At 41.8% G+C, this 21,975-nt stretch overlaps 1 protein-coding gene across 1 annotated transcript in view; it reads left to right on the top strand.

Annotated features, from left to right (window-relative positions):
- gpr158b (G protein-coupled receptor 158b) overlaps positions 1 to 21,975 on the top strand; it is a 47,014-nt gene that overhangs the window by 18,689 nt on the left and 6,350 nt on the right. The window contains exons 3-8 of the mRNA XM_028428506.1: positions 1,195 to 1,297; positions 4,728 to 4,939; positions 6,266 to 6,334; positions 10,865 to 10,974; positions 12,038 to 12,276; positions 16,555 to 16,693. Coding sequence (XP_028284307.1) covers positions 1,195 to 1,297; positions 4,728 to 4,939; positions 6,266 to 6,334; positions 10,865 to 10,974; positions 12,038 to 12,276; positions 16,555 to 16,693 — 872 coding nt within the window. The remainder of the gene's footprint in view (positions 1 to 1,194; positions 1,298 to 4,727; positions 4,940 to 6,265; positions 6,335 to 10,864; positions 10,975 to 12,037; positions 12,277 to 16,554; positions 16,694 to 21,975) is intronic.

The raw sequence follows: 21,975 nt of genomic DNA, 5'->3' as shown, positions 1-21,975 counted from the left end.
TCATTGGTTCCATGTTATGAGATTGGAGTCCCACTGTTTTCTACAGCAGGTGTCTCAGAGAATATACAGCGCGCTGCTTTTCCTTAGCATGCAATGCAATGCACTATTTATGAGCGTTCATGTCAAATTACTTTATTTAGTGCATTAGTATAAGTGTACAGACTCCATACTGGTTTCTGTGGGTGTGTTGTTAAGTGTGTTTTATTTAGCTCCAGATGGTCTGTAAGCCCCATGTAGCTCCCACAGTTATCAATTCAAGCTAGAATTATTAGAAGCGCACTTAAATTCTCCAAACAACCCTTAATTCTTAATTTAGATATTAATTAGTTTCCTTGTTACTTGGCAAAGCCCTGTGATTTCCCCTGACACCATGCATGTTTATAACTGGGGCGTCTGCTGCCTCATGCTGCAGAGGAGCATGTAGACGATGTAGAAGGCTCAATAACACGGCTCAAACAAGTTCATTAGTGGAGACCAAACACAGCAGGAAGCCTGAGAGGCAGCACATACAGTAGTTACAGTGTTATCCAGATTCAGATGTCAGCTGCTGGACTCCTTTATAATATTACAGAGCAAGAGTCTGTACAACAGTGTTTCCACCACAACTACAGAACTCTCTTCAGCTCTTTGTATGTCGTGTTTGCCCAGATATTTTTCCTCAAACTGGACTCATTGGTTCTGGTCAGCTCTGTCTACTGTGCAACAAGCACTGACACACTGTCTCTACTACTATACTACTGCTTCCGGTTTCTCATAAGTAATCAAAAAAACTGATTACTGTTAATCAGCTATTGTTAAGAATAAATAATGAACCCTTAACACTAGAGACCCTCATGATCAGTGTCCTTTTAACTCCATAGGAGATTGTGAAGCCAACTTTTAAATGTTTGACAGCGTGGAAATAAATTATCTGCTTATATTTTGCTTACTGTATAATCTGTTATTGTTGCTGTGTGTGTATTTACTTAATTTTATTTCCCACATTTTTCTTTTACACCCACTTGCTTTTGAATTCAGGAGCACCAAGTCGATCCTCCTCCTCCATTATGTGTTTTCATATTATTTGTTTTTTAGCATCAAACTTTAGTCCCCTAACAACCCCCCTTCTGTGATATTCTTGTTGGTTACAATCAAAATATGAGGATTTGTTTTTTTGAATAATCCACCTGTCTGTCTCTCAACATTTTCTTCCAGTGCACCCCCATTGTTGGCCATGGATTTGTGTTGGACAAGTACAAGTGCCAGTGCAGGAGGGGATTTTACCATCCGAGCCGAGTTGCACTCAACGGATTTAAAAGTAGGTTACAAATACCTCTGTAATATGAAAATGCATGTTGCAGCGAGCTGTCAGATCAAAACATAGAATCTTTAAAAAAGAAAGCTTGTGGGATTTATATTAAAAAAAGGAAAACAACCACATTTTTCAGCTGACAGTGACACATTTTGTTTGAAACTAGCTTTGAAAGGGTGTCCTGGGGCCTAAGAGGTTATGAAACTTCCAGCTCCAGTCAAAGAAATTTGACTATTCTTATTGCGTCTACGTTGTTTCTATTCTGAGCTCCAAAGCCACAGGTGGCATCTAAATCACAGACCTGTTGGAGTGTAGCTGTCACATATACTGAGGTACTGCAAACTGCAGTGCATAGTCAGGATCACATTTCCATACAAAGAAGCTGATATGGTCACAGCTTTGTGGTTTTACTACTGGAAGCGCTGCCATAATTATAGGAAAGGTGAAATAAAGAGACAGGCAATTGTGTGTCTGTGATGTATGTTCAACTGTGATGGGTTATTTGCTTAGTTCTCTGGTGAGTTTATTGTTATGAACAGACTGCTGCATTGCAGAACTGACCGTTGCTGTGGACACAGCTCTGATCTCCTGCAAAGATCATGCCTAATCCAGATCGTAACATAAAATGTGGCTCCAGAGTTATTGTCACATAACACAGGGTCATTTAGTCACACATAGAAGGTATCAGGGATATTTTACATTGGCTAGCTGCTGCAGATTCAGCGACTGTCCCTGGTGGTGCTGTGAGATTTTGTTTTCCTGGAGAATAGATCCTATCTGATGTTCTATATCTATGCAATTGACCTTTTTTTGTTTAACACTGGCTAAGAAGAACCTGCAACAAAAGATATCAGTGTAGGCAGAGGATAACATGCTGTAGTGGGTAAGCTAGCTAGCCTTTTATCCTAATGTTTGTGTTTTTGTTGAATTAATAATTTAATTTTGTTGAATTTTAATATACTTAATTCACTTTTATGATCATCTTATTTAGCATGTGATTGCTCACTATTCCCTATTTTTTAAGCAGGTGTGTCTGACAGGTAAAATATAAATGTTTACGCATACAGCTTGGCATAGATCTTTTCATTGATGTTCTGCTTTTCCACTCTTTGGTTTTCAAGTATATCCCTAACTTTACTCTGTTGATCGTGCTTCGGATTTGAATATCTGTGTTCTGACACCTTGACTGAGAGTGCTGCAGTGTCCTCGGGCAGGAAGCTTGGCCCTGATGAGCAAGATAATCAGGCAACTGCGGTGGTTCTCATCCCTGACTCCAACAATGCAGCACCCCAGGGGGGTTGATATGCTGAGCTGGGGTTTTATTATAATGCACTGTGATGAGGCCTATAGTCAAAAGGCTCAGTCTGTGAAGAGACTCATCTTCCCAACCCCACAAAGACCGCCTCATTAAAAGTCAGTGCGGCTCAGATTGGGTTGCGGTTTTCTTGAGACCCTGATTTCCCCTCCTGGAACATGCGTTTTATTCCTCATGCTACCCTGAAAAACAGATCAGATCAGACTGGAAACTGATTTAGTGTTGTTCCCTAGCAACAGGCTAAAAGGAAAGAAATGGAGAAAGAAAGTACGTACGTATGTGTTGTGTATACACAACAAGACATGAAACAAGCTTGAGTTAACAATTCAGCTCACTCCTCTATATGTAAATGTAAACTCGGGGAAAGTAAAGGGAGTTCTGCTGCAGTGGTAAGCAGGACAGATAGAACTTAGGTGCAACTACAACTGTGTGAAAAACATTTTTTTTTTTAAAAAGGAAAATATCTCGCTTTAAAGACCAGTAATCACAGACAACTAAAAAACACTTTTCTGCAATTACAAAAGTCTCTGGGGGATCATTCTTGATAGTTTAATGGGCTGCAAGTGCTGCCTGTGCACTCACAGCTGATCCCAAACAGAGAGGTGTGTTATCATTGTAAACATCTGGAGATGTGTGAAACTTGTAAGAAATTCCGCAATTCCGAGAACACCTTTTAGCCTCTACTGCTGTCACGTGACTTACAATTGTCATATCACACAGACAGACAGACAGACACTTTATTAATCCCACAGGGATGTTTCCTGTTATTTAGGCCTTTGTTAGAATTGTCATTGTTTAAAAAAGCGCCCAAGCCGTAGCACCATCCAGACACAGTTCAACAAGGAGTAATAAAATATACTATTCAGACATCCTATTGGTTTGCAAGTGATCCACATGTGACAAATGAACAGGCCTAGAAACAAGAAAGATGCGCACACATGCAGTTGAGTGTTGGAAGTGACGCTAGAATATGTTTGTGCCAGAGAAATCTAAAATTCCAAATGAAATATAGGGAAGCACCGACAGCGAGAAGGTTAGTAGCACCGAGGAAAACCAACCAGCCCTCCTATTGCATCCTTGACCATACCTGAAAGAAGATTTTGTTATATCCCCCTAGCCCTCACAGATTTTTGCTACTTAAGCAGCTAAGCGTTGGAATGCTTTTACATTCAAATAAAGCATGTTTAAACACATGTCTAATATTTAGGCTTCTCTAACTGTTATTTATGCCTTTCACTCACACCTGAATGCTGCACAGCGTCAAACTGCCAAAACGTCTGTTTTCATTGAGGTCTACACACCTGCTGATGATCAGTTCATCAAGGATTGATTATCAGCAGCACCTGCTGCAGCTCACCTAATTAAATACTGTAGAAGCAGGGGGGCACAGTATCACCCACGTTTAAGCATCATCTCCTTACTTAGAGCACATTCTCTCTCAATCATGCACCGCTGAAGCACTGTACAGCTTCATCACAGTGTTTGCATACTGAATGAGTGCTGGGACTTACTGAGGAATTACATGCTTATCAAGCATCATTTTCCTAAGGAGCTGCATGGTGTCTGTGTGGCGAAAAAGAGGGATTTAAACTCTGGAATCCCTTCGTGGCAAACACATTGTTGAATAAAGACTTGTATTTTTAGCATTGCATGTCTTTACTCATAATGGATTGAATTCAGAAGAAGCAGTCATGTTAATGTGAACACTCAAATAAAAAGTTCGGAGAGAACTGATAAACCACGTGGTGATAATGCAACAATTACGCAAACCAGAGTGATGAAGAGAGCAGTCTCACAATATTTTATCCTCCTCTCCTTCATTATTCTCTCATCTACTTAATTAAAGGCTGTACTTTTGTAATTATCACCCTGAGGCTTTTTGATTTATTGGATTGATGATTTCTACTCCTTCAAATTGATTAACTGAGCATTTAATAAGTCAGTGTGTGACAGTTAAATGCAAATTAGTTGCGGTGATAATCCTTCAAATACTACAGTAAGTCAGACCTGTGTTCTAAGGTAGTCACATCTTTCATCATGCTTTGCCTCTTCAAGAATATGTGCATATATATATACCCACCGTTTAAATGTCTGATCACTAAAGTCTGTTCCTCTCCTCAGGTAAGGAGCAGGGCTCTCACAGAGATGACGGCTCTGACATGTCCAGCAAGTGCCTGCCATGCCGCGAGGGCTGCCCCTTCTGCCGGGATGACACTCCCTGCCTGGTTCAGGAAGATGGCGCTCTGCGGCTCTCTGTGGCATCATTCCAGGGTCTGTGCATGGTGCTGGATTTGGCCAGCATGGTGGTGGTCTACCACTTCAGGAGGAACAAGGTAGGCTGGTTGTCACCAAACACTTCAGCATGCTGAATAACATAAGTATATGTGATCACTCTGATTGGCTGTTGAGCTCAGACGACAACCTCCAAGGCTCAGAAATAAAGCGCATGTGTAAGTGTCAAAAGTTGCAGCCTCTGGGGGTGGGGGTTATATAACTCACTTAAGACTTAAATAAATACTACAATAGAAAAACAGAGAAATTTTAATTTAGAATAGTCTACCAACAAAGCATGGAGAATCAGGTATTAACGTTGAGTTTAAGAATAAAACATTAGGTCAAGGGACTAAACCTGCAGTCATTCTCCTTGACATTACACAGTGTTATGAGCCAAAGCTATCAGGCCAAGAGTCTTTATTACAGATTACCTCCAGACACTGCCTCATGCAGTAAAAAATAATTGCCCCAGATTTAGCAGGTAAAGTAAGTAATGTCCTCAAACTAAAGGGCTGCATCATTGTCACATAGTGTAGACAGGAAGAGAAGGAGAAACAAGTCTTATAATTGATATTTATGTAGTGCAGTTTACAGTGTTGACTCAAAGGGGAACCTTTAATATTTTGAACCTAAAGACTGGTTAGCTGCTTTAATGAACACTTTATTGTTTTATTCTTTTAATACACAGTGTCATCGTGCATATACACCCCACATTTATCCAAGCCTACCAAATTTCTCACATTCACAACAAAGTTATTTCATATTATTCACCTAATAGAGCGAAATAAACAGAGATCCTTTCAGTGCAGGATAATTACAACCAGTCCTCAGGCAAAGCTGAGCTATGTCTATTTATAGATGTTTGTGTTGTTGCCTTAGAATCTCCCACATTTCTTTAATTCACAAGAAATGTCCCTGGAGGTCTTTGGATTTACATAAAGTACATGAAAGATCTTCTATGTTGTAATGTGGGTAATTAAATGCAACCCAGAAAAGTTGTTCAAGGGAAAAGCAAAACATTAAAAAATAACCACAGATTGAACTCCTCTTTGTGTTTATTTGCTTTAAAGGAGGCAACGGTTTATCATTTACATTTGTCTGCAATGGCATGAAGTTAGAATTCCACCTCATCAGTAACACTTTGTTAGAACAAACACAAAATGTTGCAATTTACAACAGCAGAATCTGAAGATCTGCTATGGTGGCCCCAAAGGAGACGCGAGAGTGTAGACATTAAGGAAATGTGTTCTAAAAGCGGAACAAACACCAGAACATAAAAAAACAGCATCAACACTGCAGATATAATTACATCCCAAATGTAACCAATAACGTCAACATCACCTTCTCCCTGTCACAGATTGAACTGTTTCTCTCCTCATCCACAGAGCATCCGTACATCTGGGCTCATTCTGCTGGAAGCCATCTTGTTTGGGGCATTGCTGCTCTACTTCCCTGTGAGTCACTCATACATACTGACGTTATTGTCTGTTTAATGCAGAATTAGTTTAGAAGGTGCAGTTCGCTGGCTGTGTATTAGCTAACTTCCAGGTTCATACTGTGTCACAACAGCATGACAAAGCTGTTATAAGATATATTGTGTGCTGCTCACAGTAGGTTTACAGTTGTTTTACAGACATTTTTGATAAATGATTGCCTCGTCCATGAGGTTAAATGCTTCTCAAAAAATGCTGTCAGTTTAATGGTGTTTGAAGCATGATTTTATTTATCACTTGACTCTATTACACCATGCATTTTTTGGTCAATCAGATTGTAGAAGGTGAAGTAAAAACACAGTCCAGTGTTTACTGGAAAGCCAAAAATGACTTTAAATTTAAAGAGAGGCTGTGCAAAAGGATCAGTCACTGCTGGTATTTGTGTAATTTGTCTTTAATAGAGCATAAACAGAAAATAAAGTGCAGGGAAATTACCCAGAAGAAAGAAATGAGTGTCAGTGCAGAACATAAGAGAAAGATTAAGATGTGCATTTCATAATGGCACCTTTAAAAAAAAAGAGTCAATTTTCCAGGACAGTATTTTGGTTAAACTGAATGGCTGTTTCTTTTGTTGATTATAGTGTACATTACTATGTAAATGCCTCTTCAGTTGGAGCTTTGCTGTTCTAGCTCTGTTATTGTGATCATTGTCTGGACAATAACAAAGAGTTGGACATCACAGTTTGAGTGTTAACGTACAGTACGAGTTTTTCTCTGTGTGTGCCTTTGCCAGTCTTTGTGTTGGGTCCATGTGGGTGGGTGGTAGTGTGGATTGTATATCTTTGTGCGTGCGTGTTTACACTTGTGCACACAGCCCACAGTGCACCTGGAGTGCGGCGTCAGAAGCCCATCTTTAGAAGGGAAACAGATGGAAGAAACCTGTGCACCATGTAACGTGGAGATCTGCTGTAGCCAGGGAATTCACTCCCTTCAAATACTTGCACAGACTGCCAACAGTGAGCCACTGCTCTCCTCTAACACAAAGCCTGGTGGCTGGATGTTAGAAAAAACACTAAATCTGTTGAGAAGAAAGAGCTTCAGAGTGCTCAGCTGACTCTCGGGATAAAGGTTTTGTTCTGATTCCGAAGTTACTGGAGTGTTACCAACAGCACAATATTTGCACTAGAATGAATCTGGTGGTTATAGCAGTTGTTGTTGGTCTATTCATATGTCACCACACCTTGCATCCACCCAGCCACTCTCTCCCCAGTTTACCCCAAGGATAACTCCAGCCCCCAAAATAGCTCCATGGAAATATCCTGCCACTCTCTCATGTTCACGCACACACACACACACACACACACACTTGAATACACTCAAGGGTCTCTCCTTCTCCCTGTGCACTGCTGCTGTTTATCCCCATTTCTTAGCACCTTTGCTTTCTCCTGCCCCACCCCCCTCATGTTTTGCTTTAATTACCTCCTCTGCATGTTCTCTCTCTGTCACACCTTTGTGTCTGTCTCCTCTCTTGCAGGCTTAGCATTTGTTTTTTTCTTCCTCCTTCCTCCTTTTGCTGCCACCACAAGCCTCCTCAGTTGCAGCTGCTCCGCTCTGATGCTCAATGCATTTTTAAACAGTCCATCAAGTTCTAGCACAACTTGTTTTAAAAATACTTCTGCTGATTAATTGATGGAGGAGGCATGGTAGGTTAGATGCAAACCAGGAGGGCCACAATCTCTTTTTCGGCAATATACTAAAAATGTGGCTTTTTATTTCAGTCCACACGGGTAGCAATGCGGAAAGGGTGTGACAAAGTGGAGGATGGATCATATGTGTGTGTGTGTGTCTTGGTCGCTTTATCACGTTACATTTGTGTGCATGTGTAGGTTGATTTCTGTTTGTGTGTTTTTGTACATTATGTTGGTGTAAGAAACAGTGTCAGTGTGGCCTATTTTTACCTCTTGTTTGCCGTGGTGATTTATTGTTTTGGTCTGTCAGGTAGCCCAGAGAGCTGGAGGACTGTATGTTTGCTCAGAAGGCAAAGAGATGAGAGAAGAGAAGGTGCCAGGCAGGATGCGTATGCTGAACATGAGTGAGGATGAGAGGGAGGAAAGAGGGACACACTGAAACAGGAGAGGAAAGTTGCCTGGTAAATAGTTAATTTGATTTAACACAAACAGTCACTGGAGTTGGGCTCCATGCTGCTGCAAAGAAGCAACAGTTCTCAAGGTTTTTAAACCTTTTTTGTGAGAGTGAGATGGGAGGATTTATATCACTGTCATGTTTATGCTTTAAGTACGCAGCTGGAGGCACAACCTTGCTAGCATAGCTTAGCACAGCTACATTTTGAAATACACCTTGCAGGATGTTACTGTTTTGTGCTCTAACTATATTGTGACAATTATCCAGTCTGACCATCATTAGACGACTGTGTCTCAGCTATGCTCTGGCATACGTTTCTGCACGTGCAGTGCCACATGAGCTATTGTTGTGTATTTAAATAGGAAAAATGTGTTCTTGACACAGTCTGAGAAAATTCACATTGCTGACCTTAACCAAAATATGGCAAATGCCACAGCTACGTAGCATACCCTGAAGCAATGCTACCTCTCACAACACTCACAGCTTATTTGAAGATGAAGACATTCACATAACCAACACGCATACATTTGAAATGCCATATGTTTGTTTCCCTTGCTCATTGTTTCCACACAAGAGGGAAAGAAAACATCTGTGTCATTTCTGCATTCTGACTTATAAGTACACAGTGAAGTCAGTAAAATAACTTTACCATTAAAAATAAGCAACATCATGGTCTATTAAAAAGGAATCGTCACATACACTAAATAGAGAATGTATATTTTTGTATTGTTGGTTTAAAATTCCAGCTTATCTTAGTCTACTGCATTACATTATCATATTTTTTTAATATACAAACTTCTTGTTCTTAAGTATACTACCAACTATTAGAATTAAAAGTACATTTTCTGTGGAGCTCATTTTTGGTATGTACGCTGTGAGCCAGGTTGAGGCTCTGTTTTAAATTGCCTCAATTGTTAAAATCAGTCTTAGGTGTGAGTCATTTTTTAGTATCTAAAAATGAAATTCTTTCTCTTAATCCCTACCTGTCTGTCTTCCACCTTCCAACTCATTTATCCGATCCTGTGCTGCAGCAATAAAAAGGAACAGCTATAATTCCCTGTGTGTGGGTATAAAATGGACTTGGCTCCCCACTCTCCCATGACCAGCATACCAATAACAGGATTGTGAAAAGAAGGAAAGTGTTACTGCTGTGCTCCATGCTTTGACTCCACGTGTCACATTCTTAATCAGAGGTGAGAGGCTGTCTGCTGAACTGAGAGTAGTCAGACTGAAGGCTGGAAACAGGGATGTTATGATGGTGTCAGAATGATTGAAATATATCTTTCCAGTTATAAAACTGTATTTTATTATAAAACAAACATGGCTAAATCATGATCATAACAGAGCTAAGGATTAGTTTACCTTCTGAGTAGCTGCATAAGATGTTGTCATTTTATATTTTTCTCCCTTTGTTACCAGTATCTCTGCAGGTAACACTGTGATTCACTTTAGATTTTAAACGTGAGTCTTTTTTTCATGTATCCCCCTGTTCAAGCCACATGCCTGAGTATTTCACAGATGTTCTGCTTCTTTTCTGGGGAAAGAGGTTACAGGTGCTGTTGTTACTCGAGCTTAATTACTCTGGCAGGCTGCCGTCTCTTGAATGCCAAGGCAATGTAAAAAGAGTGATAAATCACTCGCTGTGTTCCCCAGGGATGCATCTATACTGCAACTCTTGTTATGCCTGAGGTCATGTGTTAAACACAAAGGTTGGTAAACTGTGATTTTTAGTTTTTGATTATTCCTTTAAACATACAGCAAAATCAGTCTGGATGATATCGTTTTTCTTTGCTTGAATAGAAATGCCCCAGATCCTCAGAGCAAAATATAGGACTCGGGTCACTGGAGATTTGACATGTGTCTTCCTGCTGAGCTGCACTCTAATGAAATGAAATGTTACTTTAAAAGAAGTGCAAGTGGCGCCTCTGATCTTTACAGCTTGGTGTGCAACTTCTGCTTCTGTCACATCCTCCTCTGAAGTAGTAAGAGGTGCAAATAAACAAGCAGGAAAGGATGAAATCTCATGTGCCTCGGGTAAATTTATATAGCATAACTCACAACAAATGGTGCAGAATCACAACACACAATAGCTCGTGTGAACTAATGAACGTGTCTGCATACGATCAGGAGTCAACCTTCAAACTCCCACATCAGATTTGTGCCGCTACTGACATATGAACAACATGAAGAGAGATGTCAGCGGGAGCTGTGGAGGCGAGAGATATGTGCGAAGCCAAATCTGTTTCCAGCGCTGGTTCTCATTTCTGGTCTCTTTCTGTTGAATATGTGAGGAATGTGATGTATATTCCTTGCCTGAAAGATGATAAATAAAAAAAGCACAGCTCAGTGAAATCAGTTCTGAGATGTGTGTGTCCATGTGAAGTCTGACACTGCTGTTTGTTGTTGCAGGTGATGATCTTGTACTTCAATCCTAGTGTGTTCCGATGTCTCCTTCTGAGGTGGGTGCGGCTCCTTGGGTTTGCCATCATGTATGGCACCGTCATCCTTAAGCTGTACAGGTACTGTAAACTCAATCATCCTTGAAATTGTCTGTGAGGACTCTTCATACAGGTCATGTTATATACAAGAGTTTTTTTAGATTGAGGTAAATGGATTTAAAGCATAGTTTTCTGAAGGCACCTTGCCACTCTGGAGTAAAAAAACTACACTGTGAATCCAGTTACCTCCATCTTCAAACTCTTGGATACATCCTTTGAATCATAGCTACCTTTAAAATGAAATGCCAAATTTCCTCTCCTCTCCTCGTATTAACTTTCTTATTTTCAATAATTTAGCTCTCTCTCAGGCTGCACACACATGCACGGAGCCTTGCCAAAAAGCATATTTGAATTTCACATCAGGTCTTATCCCTCTGCTTGCTGAAGTATCTATTCACACACACACACACAGCTCTGAGCAAGTGTTGGAGAGATGGGAGAAAGAGGCCAAAGGTCAGCCAGTCTGTTCCCTTGGCAAAATTACCAATTTGATTTTTTTTTTCAGTGCTCGGCGGGTGGAAAGTGTGCCCCGGGGGCAAGCACTCACAGCCTGGTCCCACTGAATTTATCAGAGAAGAGATAGATTTGTCACAGTCTGGTCGAGAGTCAGCATATGAGCTCAGTAAAATGGAGAATTGACCACTTTTCTATGGCTTGGCTGGCGATATTTATATTAAGATATGCTGTATTTCCCCTGTATCCAGTAGCTCCTGCTTTCTCTTTATTTATATTCTAGCTCACAGGTTGTATTTTTACTTCCCTGACTATTGCACCTTTACAGGTAGTCAGTAAATACTGTGCAACTGTGTCTGTGCATTAGTGTTTTTCTTCCTCATCCTGCAGGACGAATGATATTACAGGAATTAAACCTAACGTCCTTAACAATCATGAATGAATTGAAATAACATCACAGTTGCTCCTTTAAATTTAAGTGGGCTTGTGTATAAGAGCAACAGCCGGAAGCGTGAGTTGTCAATAGCAAGGAGAGCAGCACTTATTCACCTACGCGGCTCATCGTGATTTTCATCCAGCAGATTCATGTATTCAGGCTACAGCTGTCCTCTGCTTGCTCCCCCACTCACAGGGTGTTGAAGGTGTTCCTGTCCCGCACCGCCCAGAGAACACCGTATATGACCAGCTGGCGTGTCTTGCGGCTGCTGGCGGTGATACTTTTGGTGGTGGTGTGGTTCTTGGTTGCCTGGACCTCCGCTGTGTGCCAGAACCCCGAGCTGAGTCGGGCTCTTATCGCCGCAGGCCTTACCCCAGAGGGAATGCAGTTTAGCATGTGTCTGCTGGACCGGTGGGACTACATGATGGCAGTTGGTAAGTGTGTGTTGTAGTCTGTATTTAAGGGCTAGGCTGCTTTAACAAGGCTTAAAGGTTACATACTATATTCTTTATTAACAAGCTAATATAACTCTCACATGTGTCCATAATGGAGCTTTCAAGCTGCAGTTTAAAACACTGCAGAGATCCTTCACTTGGCCATGCCTGTATAGCGCTTGTTTCAAACAATTTGTCTGGTAAAGAACAAACTGGAGCTCAAGTGTACATGTTTTCCTTCTCTGATAGAAGGTTTCAATCATGAAATGACATGTTTAACTGCTAGAGTCTTTCACTTAAGAACATAAACACATTTAGATTTGTTTCAATAGGCTACATGAAATTTCATATAAATGCCTTTTTTATGGTGTTTGTAAGAGTGTGAGTGGTTTAAAGTCCTGTGCCTTCCATGACAGCATCGTAAAAAAGGTAGACAGCTAAAAAACATCATTTCTGCCTCGACAAATTGTGTTTTTAAAGTGTAGCTGTGCTATTTCTGACTCATCTGTTGTGGACAAAGCAGCCTCTTCCTCTACTGAGCTGATGGTACCAACAGCAAATAGACCACACAGCAACACATAAGTCAGGTTAACTGCTTCTGGAAATTTTTAGCCTTTAACACAACACATCCATTCATGGAATGTGGCTGATAGAAGTAGAACAGGTGCAGACAGGTGCACTCCTGTATAAGTGTGATTTAAGGTGCTTCTTCTTGGAGATAAATAGAGCTGTCTCTTAAATCAAGACATAATGTTCCAAAACACGCTGCCTGCTGGTTGTAATAGGTTAGGTCATTCAGTATCGTGTTTTCAAATAGTGTCCATTTTCTATTCCCTTCAACATGGTGTTAATGAATGGTACTTCATGTTCAGTAAACAGTGGGATGTTCTAATAAACATGATGGAGTACCCTCCTGTTACAGCAACTACAGCATTAAAGGGGAATACACTCAGAAGGCAGGAGGTACCACGGTATCGAATCCTTCACTTATTCACACAGGCATTGTCCCCATCACAACACAAGCATGGCACCAGGAGTTTTCACAAGATGAGCTAGTATCAGCAAAAATGTTACTTGAAAGAAGGCGGCATTGTCATATATATATATATATATATAAATATATACCACAAATCAGGCATAGGATAAGGCACAGGATAAAATCAGAACTGGCTGTTCATATGCTCTGGCTGTCAGAGCATATATAATCCTAAGCGACTGTGCATGAATGAAGGCAGACTTCAGGTGGACTCAAAATATAATACCAAGAATGTATGTAATAACAAGAAGCAACCTATCTGTTGTATCTGCAGCAGCCTGTGTGTATGTCCACAAGGGAGTATACACCCAGACTTAGAAAGAACAGCACCATACAGTCCCCGGAGAAGAGCATAGGGAAGAGTAAGCAGCTCTTCTCTCATCTGTGGGTGTAGGATTTTCAGGATTGGATGAAGGAGAGGACTTAGGCGCAGACACAGAGGCTACGGTTCACCAAGGGATTTATTAAAAGAAAATCAAAACCAGGAAAACAGAAATCCTAGAACGACCCGAGCTCGGCAAAAAAAAACACAAAAATCACACAGATGATGTAACAAGAAAAACGACCCGACACAGACAAAGGGAAGAACAGATAAGAGGTAAGAGGACACAGGTGAAACACAGACTTTCAGAGTAAAACAGGAAACAAGACAGCCAGAACAAAGGGCAACACAGGGACAACCAACGCATCATGAAAAACCAAATCATACTAACTAACTGAGAAACAAAAAATAAAACACCAAAATAACCAAGAAACAAAATACAGAATCATGACAAGGAGAAAGCTTGATGGACATGGAAATCGGCCATATTTTCAAGACGACAAACTGGAACAAACATCCATGCATCCATCCATTTTCAACCACTTATCTGGGGCCAGGTTGCGGAGCCAGCAATCTAAGCAAACACTGGAACAAACAGTGTCTCCTAATTTTAAGTAGTTTTGCTGCCTAAATGTAACAGAATACCAAAGTAAATATAGTGGTTAGACATGGGAAACAACCCCTCGTAGAAAATTCCCTATCCTGTCTGTTTGCAGACATTTGCAGTCTTTATACAGCAACAGTGTTTGGAACAATTGGCACCGAGTGTGAAAATGTGCTGGATACACAGTAAAGTGAAGCTTGACTGGTGCCTGCCACATAACAGCAATTCTGCTCAGGGACCTTTGTTGCTCATCATGTCTTTCTGTAATAAAAAGCTAACAATGGCTCCGCTGGGTGCTAGAAATCATGAAATAGAAAATAGTCCATAAGAGACATAAAGGTTGTGCACAGAAAAGGAATTTCTAGATATGGCTGTTTTGATTTAACAGTTTCACCTTTACAGACAAGAAAAACAGGAAATGAAATATAAATGTAGGACAAGGACAAAGCTCTCCTCGACTCCCACACATCAATCAAACTACTGCACCTTACTTCTGCAACAAGATACAATGCTGACCCCAAACTTGTGTAGCACCTCTTAATGACCGGAATGCATACAGTACCTTTATCATACTAACAAGCACGAGTGGCAGCAAGTATCTCTGAAGGCTTCGATGGCCCTGAACGTGCATTACAGTTGCCTCTTAATGACAGAATCTTGGAGCAAGAGGCAGTGATGTGCACCTCTCTGAAGCCAGTCTGACAGCAGGGGAGACTAATCCCGTTTGGAAAGAGGAAAAGGATGGATCCCTGAGACATGCTGGGTCTGCGTCAGAAAACTGATAGACAGGCAGACAGAGAGAGGAAGTGCCAGGGAAAAAGAAGAAAGGAGTCTGTGAAGTATGAAGCATGTAGGGATGTGGGCAATGATGCAGAGCGGGTTTTCCACCAACTGTGGGGGGAAGAACTTGCGGGGAAGAGAAAGAAAAGGAGGAAGAAGAAGACGATAAAGAAGAAGAAAGGGCAGCTAAGGACACTCTGGAGACAGGACAGAGGAAAAACTGTGTGTTTGTGACAAAGTAACAACCTTCAACAAACACTTAAAATAGAATCAAACACAAAGTAATCCCTCAGTTTGTGTCTTTGCATCATTGTGTGTCTGTTAGTGTGTATTTGTGTGCACATTCTTGACAAGATTTTGAACGAGGGAGCCCTGCTGTTCATTCTGACAGTCGCGAGAACACGCTGGTGTGATGAAGTTATGCTGAAGGACAGGAAGAACCCCGCAAAGCTGCTTTAGAGGAATTTAGTAACAGCACGTCATGCTCGTGAAAATTAGTCTAATTGTTTTTGCTTGTTCTGTCATGATTATGACAAGGAAACGCCAAAAAAAAATGAATAAAGTATTCTGCAAAACCGAGCAAAGCAGTATTGATAATGTCAACAATAAGAAATGTGAATGTGCAATTAATCTGCATTTGTTGGAATTGTAATCTATTCCCTCCCACAAGCAGCACTCTGTGCATCCCAATTCAGAGTCTAAGTACCCTGTAATTAGTTAAGATTTATAGACCAGGCCTGTTCATGAATATTAATGGTCTGTTATAACTATAAAGACTTCATGGACTCACAATCTCGACACAGTTTTTACTGCTGTTTTCTCTCTGCAAACAAATCAGAGGATTCCTCTGACTGTGTGTCTGTCATTTAGAATTTTCATTTACAGCACACACACACACACACTAACATGTTTTTAATCTAGTCTTATGTATGCAGCAGTAGCAGGCACAGGATGTCTTTGTTGTACCCCAGAGACTATGTTACACAATATGTTGGATTCAATACTCCATACATCCAAATTGTAGTGACCCTGAAGGAATCCTCTACTTCATATTCCAAAAAAATGACTATTGATTTTTGTGGCTGATGTTCTTAAAAATGTCATTACACTAAAATTTAGATGATAATGGGCTATCTCTGTGCTGTATATTGTGAAATATGTTGTTAACCGTGAAGACAGACACTTTTTAAACACATCTGTGCAAATTACTGAGTGACCTTGGTGAGATTAGAAGATAGCCAGAGAGGTGTCAACGTGCTGTCGAGGAAGCAGCTGCGTCGGTGGGGAAACACTGCAAACACGTTGAAGCCTTCCAAAATTAGAAACTTCCATCAACAAGCAGCGTTAAGTGTCAAACATGGCTGCTAAATGCCTGCTGTGTGTCTCATTGCATTGTATTATGAGTGATACAAGGATGTTATATCAACAATTTGCCTAAATATAAGACATTAAAGCTAATGTGCTATATAACAGTCACATGACCTCACTCTACATGAGCAATAACAACAATATCTCATAGCGTCTTCTCTTTCCCAGCGGAGTTCCTGTTCCTCTTGTGGGGTGTGTACCTGTGCTACGCTGTCCGCACCGTACCCTCTGCTTTCCACGAGCCACGATACATGGCTGTGGCCATCTACAATGAGCTCCTCATATCTGCCATCTTCCACATCATCAGGTGGGTGGGCATGAACTGTAAGTGTGAGGTGAAGATGTGGTCAGAGGGTATTGACGGGATTATAATGTCTTGTATTATGACTGAGAGAGAGAAGGAAAAGAGGTGGAGGAGCAGAGGATAGACATGAAAGAAATCTGTTGAATAATGAAGTACCTGAAGTATCTTTAAGTCAATGGAAATCTCAATTAGAAACAGTGGCAAAGGGGCTTCCCATTCTACAACACAACCTGTTGTTTAATCATAATCACAGAGATATTTGCCTGTTTGAGCTGGCATTACAAGTGCAGAACATGTCAGATGAAAGGCAGAGGTTCACCCGCCCCCTTCATCAGGGAAATGAACAGTGTCAGCAGAGCGCTGGGTACACCAGTTGAAAGGAGGTGAATAAAAAATGTCTTCCCCAGGCAGACACACAGCATAGATGTGCCAGTGCCTAAAATAAACTCTCCGTTCCCTGCCAGAAAGTGTCTCTCAGCCTCTCTGTCTGTCTTTCTGTCTCACAGAAGGGGGAATGTAAATCAATTAGAAACTTTTTTTTTAATTTAAATGGCCTTTTCATTTAATAAATAGGATATATTGTCTAAATAATGTATTTAAGTAAAGGGTAAAATGAGGCCAGGGGCTTTGAAACCAGCTGCTCTCTGTATATTAACAGTGAGAGAGACAGTTGTCTCTCTCACTGAGACAACAGTTGTTGTTGAGTGACATGTGTCACAGAAAACATGTTGTCTGGGGTGGTTTAAATGACACGCTATGTTTTCAAACTAACCAACCTACAAAAAAAACATAAAAACAAATGCAAGACAAAAAGCTACAAGCTAATAAGCTATTAAAGCCTTTAGCACACACACATTTCGTTTAGGACTAAGACTAAACAGCACATACGTCTATAGAGGGAAATAAATCTTTTAATTTTCAAGTTTTTTCTGCATAAATACTATCCAAAGTAGAAAATAAGAGCCTGGTCAAAACACAGATTTCAGTACCTACCTGTGACCCCTTGTGCAGTAACAACAATTAAATGTTTCCCATAGCTACGTAAGAATTGACTACAGTTTCTCACATGAATACTTCAGGTGTTGTCACAATATTTCATTTGGTTTAAGGTCAGAACTTTGACTTGGCTATGCCAAAACTTCTTTAACCCTTTGTGCGTAGAACACCTTGCTGTGGATGGGGTTGTTCTCTGAGATTCAGCTCACAGACAGTTCTGTCCTGACAGTTTCCTTTGGAATTTACTGGTATAATTCAGAATTCATTGTCCATTGTGACAATCCGTCCCAGCTCAGGTGCAGCAAAACAGGTCCAAACCATGCTATTACCACCAACATGCCTCACAGCTGGGGAGAGTAACAATAAACTTGAAGCTCCTTCATTTGTACACATTTTGTAACATTTGATGAGCAGCAACATTTTTTACACGTCCACAAACATGCTGTGAACATCATATTTTGAAGGAAAAACAACAACCCAACAACAAAAACAACCTTGTTTACCACAAAATGCACAGAATGTTTAAAATATCTTACAAATGATTGGAAAATTGGACATGTGTTGATCCTCTGAGGAGCTCATTTGCCGACAAGTTGATTTCATTGGAATAACAGAGTAGCAAAAGTAGCAGCATTCAAAAACTTCTACAAAACTCCTAAAGCAAAGATGATTTTGCCAGTGCTACTGCAGCAGGAATGAAATTGGCCAGGTGGTTCACATAGTGCGTCAGCAGGAGCCTCAGGAAAAAAATTCCATTTGTCACACATTCTCCGATAAACCTGTTCCTGATTGGATATTCTTTCATTTAGCAAGGGACAATCTATTGTACTGTGTGGGACAAGGAGGAAAAGATGACATTCTTTTAATCTGTAGAGAAACTAAAAAAGTCGACACCTTCATCAATGGTATGAAACTTATATAAATGGAGTTGTTCTCATTTGCTGGGGAGTAAAACAGTGTGAGCTTTGAGTGTTTTTTGTGGGGTGAACTGACAGAGAGTGTGCTGCTGCAGTCCAGAGATAAGGCTAGACTTGTTCTGTGTGTGTGTGTGTGTGTGCAGCTGATTAAAACACACACATACCTGCTAGTCTTTTTTGTGTGTGATTTCTAATGGGAATTATGAATCTATTGAGAGTGATAACAAAGGTCCAATGCACACATTGATGGTGCTGGAACAGAAGAATCTTTTCACACACTTTGCACACAATACACACATTACTCAGCTTGACACTCCCTAAATAATCACATTGATTTATCTGTCATGGTGTCTGGCTTTGATTGCTTGTGGAAAATTGGTGCCAAAAATCCTGCTACTTGTTAGAGCCCCTTGTTACGCCTTTGTGTACTTTCCACATTCCTCCGTGTTGGTGCTGCTGAATACAATACTTACTGTGATTTAAAACAGCTGCGATAATGGAGTTAATGACATGAAGGTTTTAAAAGAAACCACAAATCGCTTCATTGTGCTTTGACATAAATTCTGCACATGTCTAGATTGTCAGCACTGACAGAAATAGGACACTGTTATTTGGCTTATGGTAGTCAAGTCAAGTCAAGTCAGCTTTATTGTCAACTCTGCTATATGTGCTGGACATACAGAGAATCGAAATTGCGTTACTCTTCACTCCGCAACATATAACATGTAACTAAAAACTAAAGATAAATATAAAGTGTAAAAAAATGTACCTACAATGAGGCACACACAAAATACAAGGCACACAATGAAGGCACAATGCAGTAAGAGTGCAAAAGATGTATAGTGCAAGACAGTGCAGTTGGCATAATATAAACAGGAATGGTTTAACTTATAACAGCTTATTGAGACTGGTATGAGAGTGCAAAAGATGCAATGGTGCAAGACAGTGCGGTTGGCATAAACAGTCCAGGAATAGTTTAAGTTATAGCAGCTTATATGAGACTGGTGTGACATGACAGGGTAAAAAGTGACTGGTGCACAGAGTTCCTTTGGTAAAGTGGCTGGTACAAAGAGTTCCTATCTTGGGTGGTGGTAGGGGTGAGGGGATGGTGGTAGGGGTGGGGGGTGGTGTCAGGGAAGGGGGAGAAAGTGGGGCACAGCAGGGAGAGAGTTCAGCTTCCTGACAGCCTGGTGGATGAAGCTGTCCCTCAGTCTGCTGGTCCTGGCCCGGAGGCTGCGCAGTCTCTTTCCTGATGGCAGCAGACTGAAGAAGCGGTGTGAAGGGTGGGTGGGGTCTCCTGTGATGCGGAGGGCCTTTCGGGTGAGACGGCTGTCGTAGAGGTCTTGGAGGGAGGGGAGAGGGACGCCGGTGATCCTCTCAGCTGCTCTCACTATGCGATGAAGCGTCTTCCTGCAGGTGGCGGTGCAGGCTCCGTACCACACAGTGATGCAGCTGGACAGGATGCTCTCAACAGCCCCTCTGTAGAAGGTGCACAGGATGGAGGGAGGGGCTCTGGCTCTTTTGAGCTTGCGGAGGAAGTAGAGGCGCTGCTGTGCCTTCTTGGTCAGGGATGCAGTGTTGTTAGTCCAGGAGAGGTCCTCAGTGATGTGCACACCCAGGAACTTGGTGCTGCTCACCTGCTCCACAGCAGCACCGTCGATGGTCGGAGGGGTGTGCTGACTGTGTGCTCTCCTGTAGTCCACAACCATCTCCTTTGTCTTCTCCACATTCAGGGAGAGGCTGTGGTCTCTGCACCACCCGGCCAGAAGGTGCACCTCATTCCTGTAGTATGTTTCATCTCCACCGGAGATGAGACCCACCACAGTTGTGTCGTCCGCAAACTTCACAAAGATGTTGGTGTTGTGTGTTGGCGTGCAGTCATGGGTCAGCAGAGTGAAGAGGAGGGGGCTCAGCACACATCCTTGGGGAGCCCCGGTGTTCATTATGATGGTGCTGGATGTGTTTCTGCCGACCCGCACTGTCTGAGGTCTCCCGGTGAGGAAGTCCAGCAGCCAGTTGCACAGCAAGGAGTTCAGCCCCAGCTGGTCCAGTTTGTTGATGAGCTGCTGTGGGATGATGGTGTTGAATGCTGAGCTGAAGTCTATGAACAGCATTCGAACGTATGAGTCTTTATTTTCCAGGTGGGTGAGAGCTGTGTGGAGTGCTGTGGAAACAGCATCACTGGTTGACCGGTTGGGCCGATATGCAAACTGGAAGGGGTCCAGAGAGGGGGGGAGGGCCGTCTTGATGTGTTTCATGACTAACCGTTCAAAGCACTTCATGATGATGGGTGTGAGTGCTACTGGACGGTAGTCATTGAAGCAGGCGGGGGTGGACTTCTTCGGCACAGGGATGATCGTGGTGGCTTTGAAGCAGGTGGGGACAACAGCCTGGCTCAGTGAGATGTTGAAGATGTCTGTAAACACCTCAGCGAGCTCCTCAGCACAGTCTCTGAGCACACGGCCAGGTATGTTGTCAGGACCAGGAGCTTTGCGTGCGTTGATCTGGCTGAGAGATGTCTTCACGCTGGCTCGGGACAGGGAAAATACCTGGTCAGTGGGAGAGGATGTGATCTTTTGTGCAGGAGTGCTGTTGAGTGCTTCAAAGCGTCCGAAGAAGTCATTCAGCTGGTTCAGCAGAGAGGTGTCGCTGTCACAGGTCTGTGGTGGGGGCTTGTAGTCTGTGATGGTCTGTATCCCCCGCCACAGGCTCCGGGTGTCCCTGCTGTCGCTGAAGTGGTGGGCAACCCTTCTGGAGTACTGTCTCTTCGCCTTCCTGATGCCACGGGACAGGTCGGCTCTGGCTAACTGTAGGAAGCAACATCTCATTTTGTAATGTTTTATAAAAAGTTCAAAATTACAGAACAAATTGCTGAATTTTTTTTAGAATAAAGGTACGGAGTGTATCCTGTGTCTAAGAATTTAGAAGCAGTGATCAGTACTAGCACAGCAGACCAGCCTTTCTCCTTAAAGTATCAAGTGTCCTTGTACTGCTTCTTTTTTAGTAAAGTTGGAAATGAAATTTTCTTGGATCAATATGTCAGAAAAGAAATGTTTAACTGCATAATATAATTCTGGTCTCAGTCATGGCAGCAGATTTTTCCACAGATTATTAAAAATGTGGAAACAAATTGTATCTTGTTAGCACAGATCACTGTTCAAATGTGTAAAATGCAGCCTTGCTGTAAACATTTTTCTCTGCATGCCTTTATACACCTACACTGTCATATAGATTTGACATGCTACCTAAACACAGCTAAAGCACGGCCCGTGGGCCAGGCCCTGCCCCTGCGTTGCCCCGTTGCGGCCCACGGACCAATCCAGCCCACAAATGAATATCCGACCAAAAATTAATAAAAGGTAGCAAAATTCA

Source organism: Parambassis ranga, chromosome 17, assembly GCF_900634625.1.
Source record: "Parambassis ranga chromosome 17, fParRan2.1, whole genome shotgun sequence".
Taxonomy (NCBI): Eukaryota; Metazoa; Chordata; class Actinopteri; family Ambassidae; genus Parambassis; species Parambassis ranga.
This window is presented reverse-complemented; position numbering and strand designations above follow the sequence as displayed.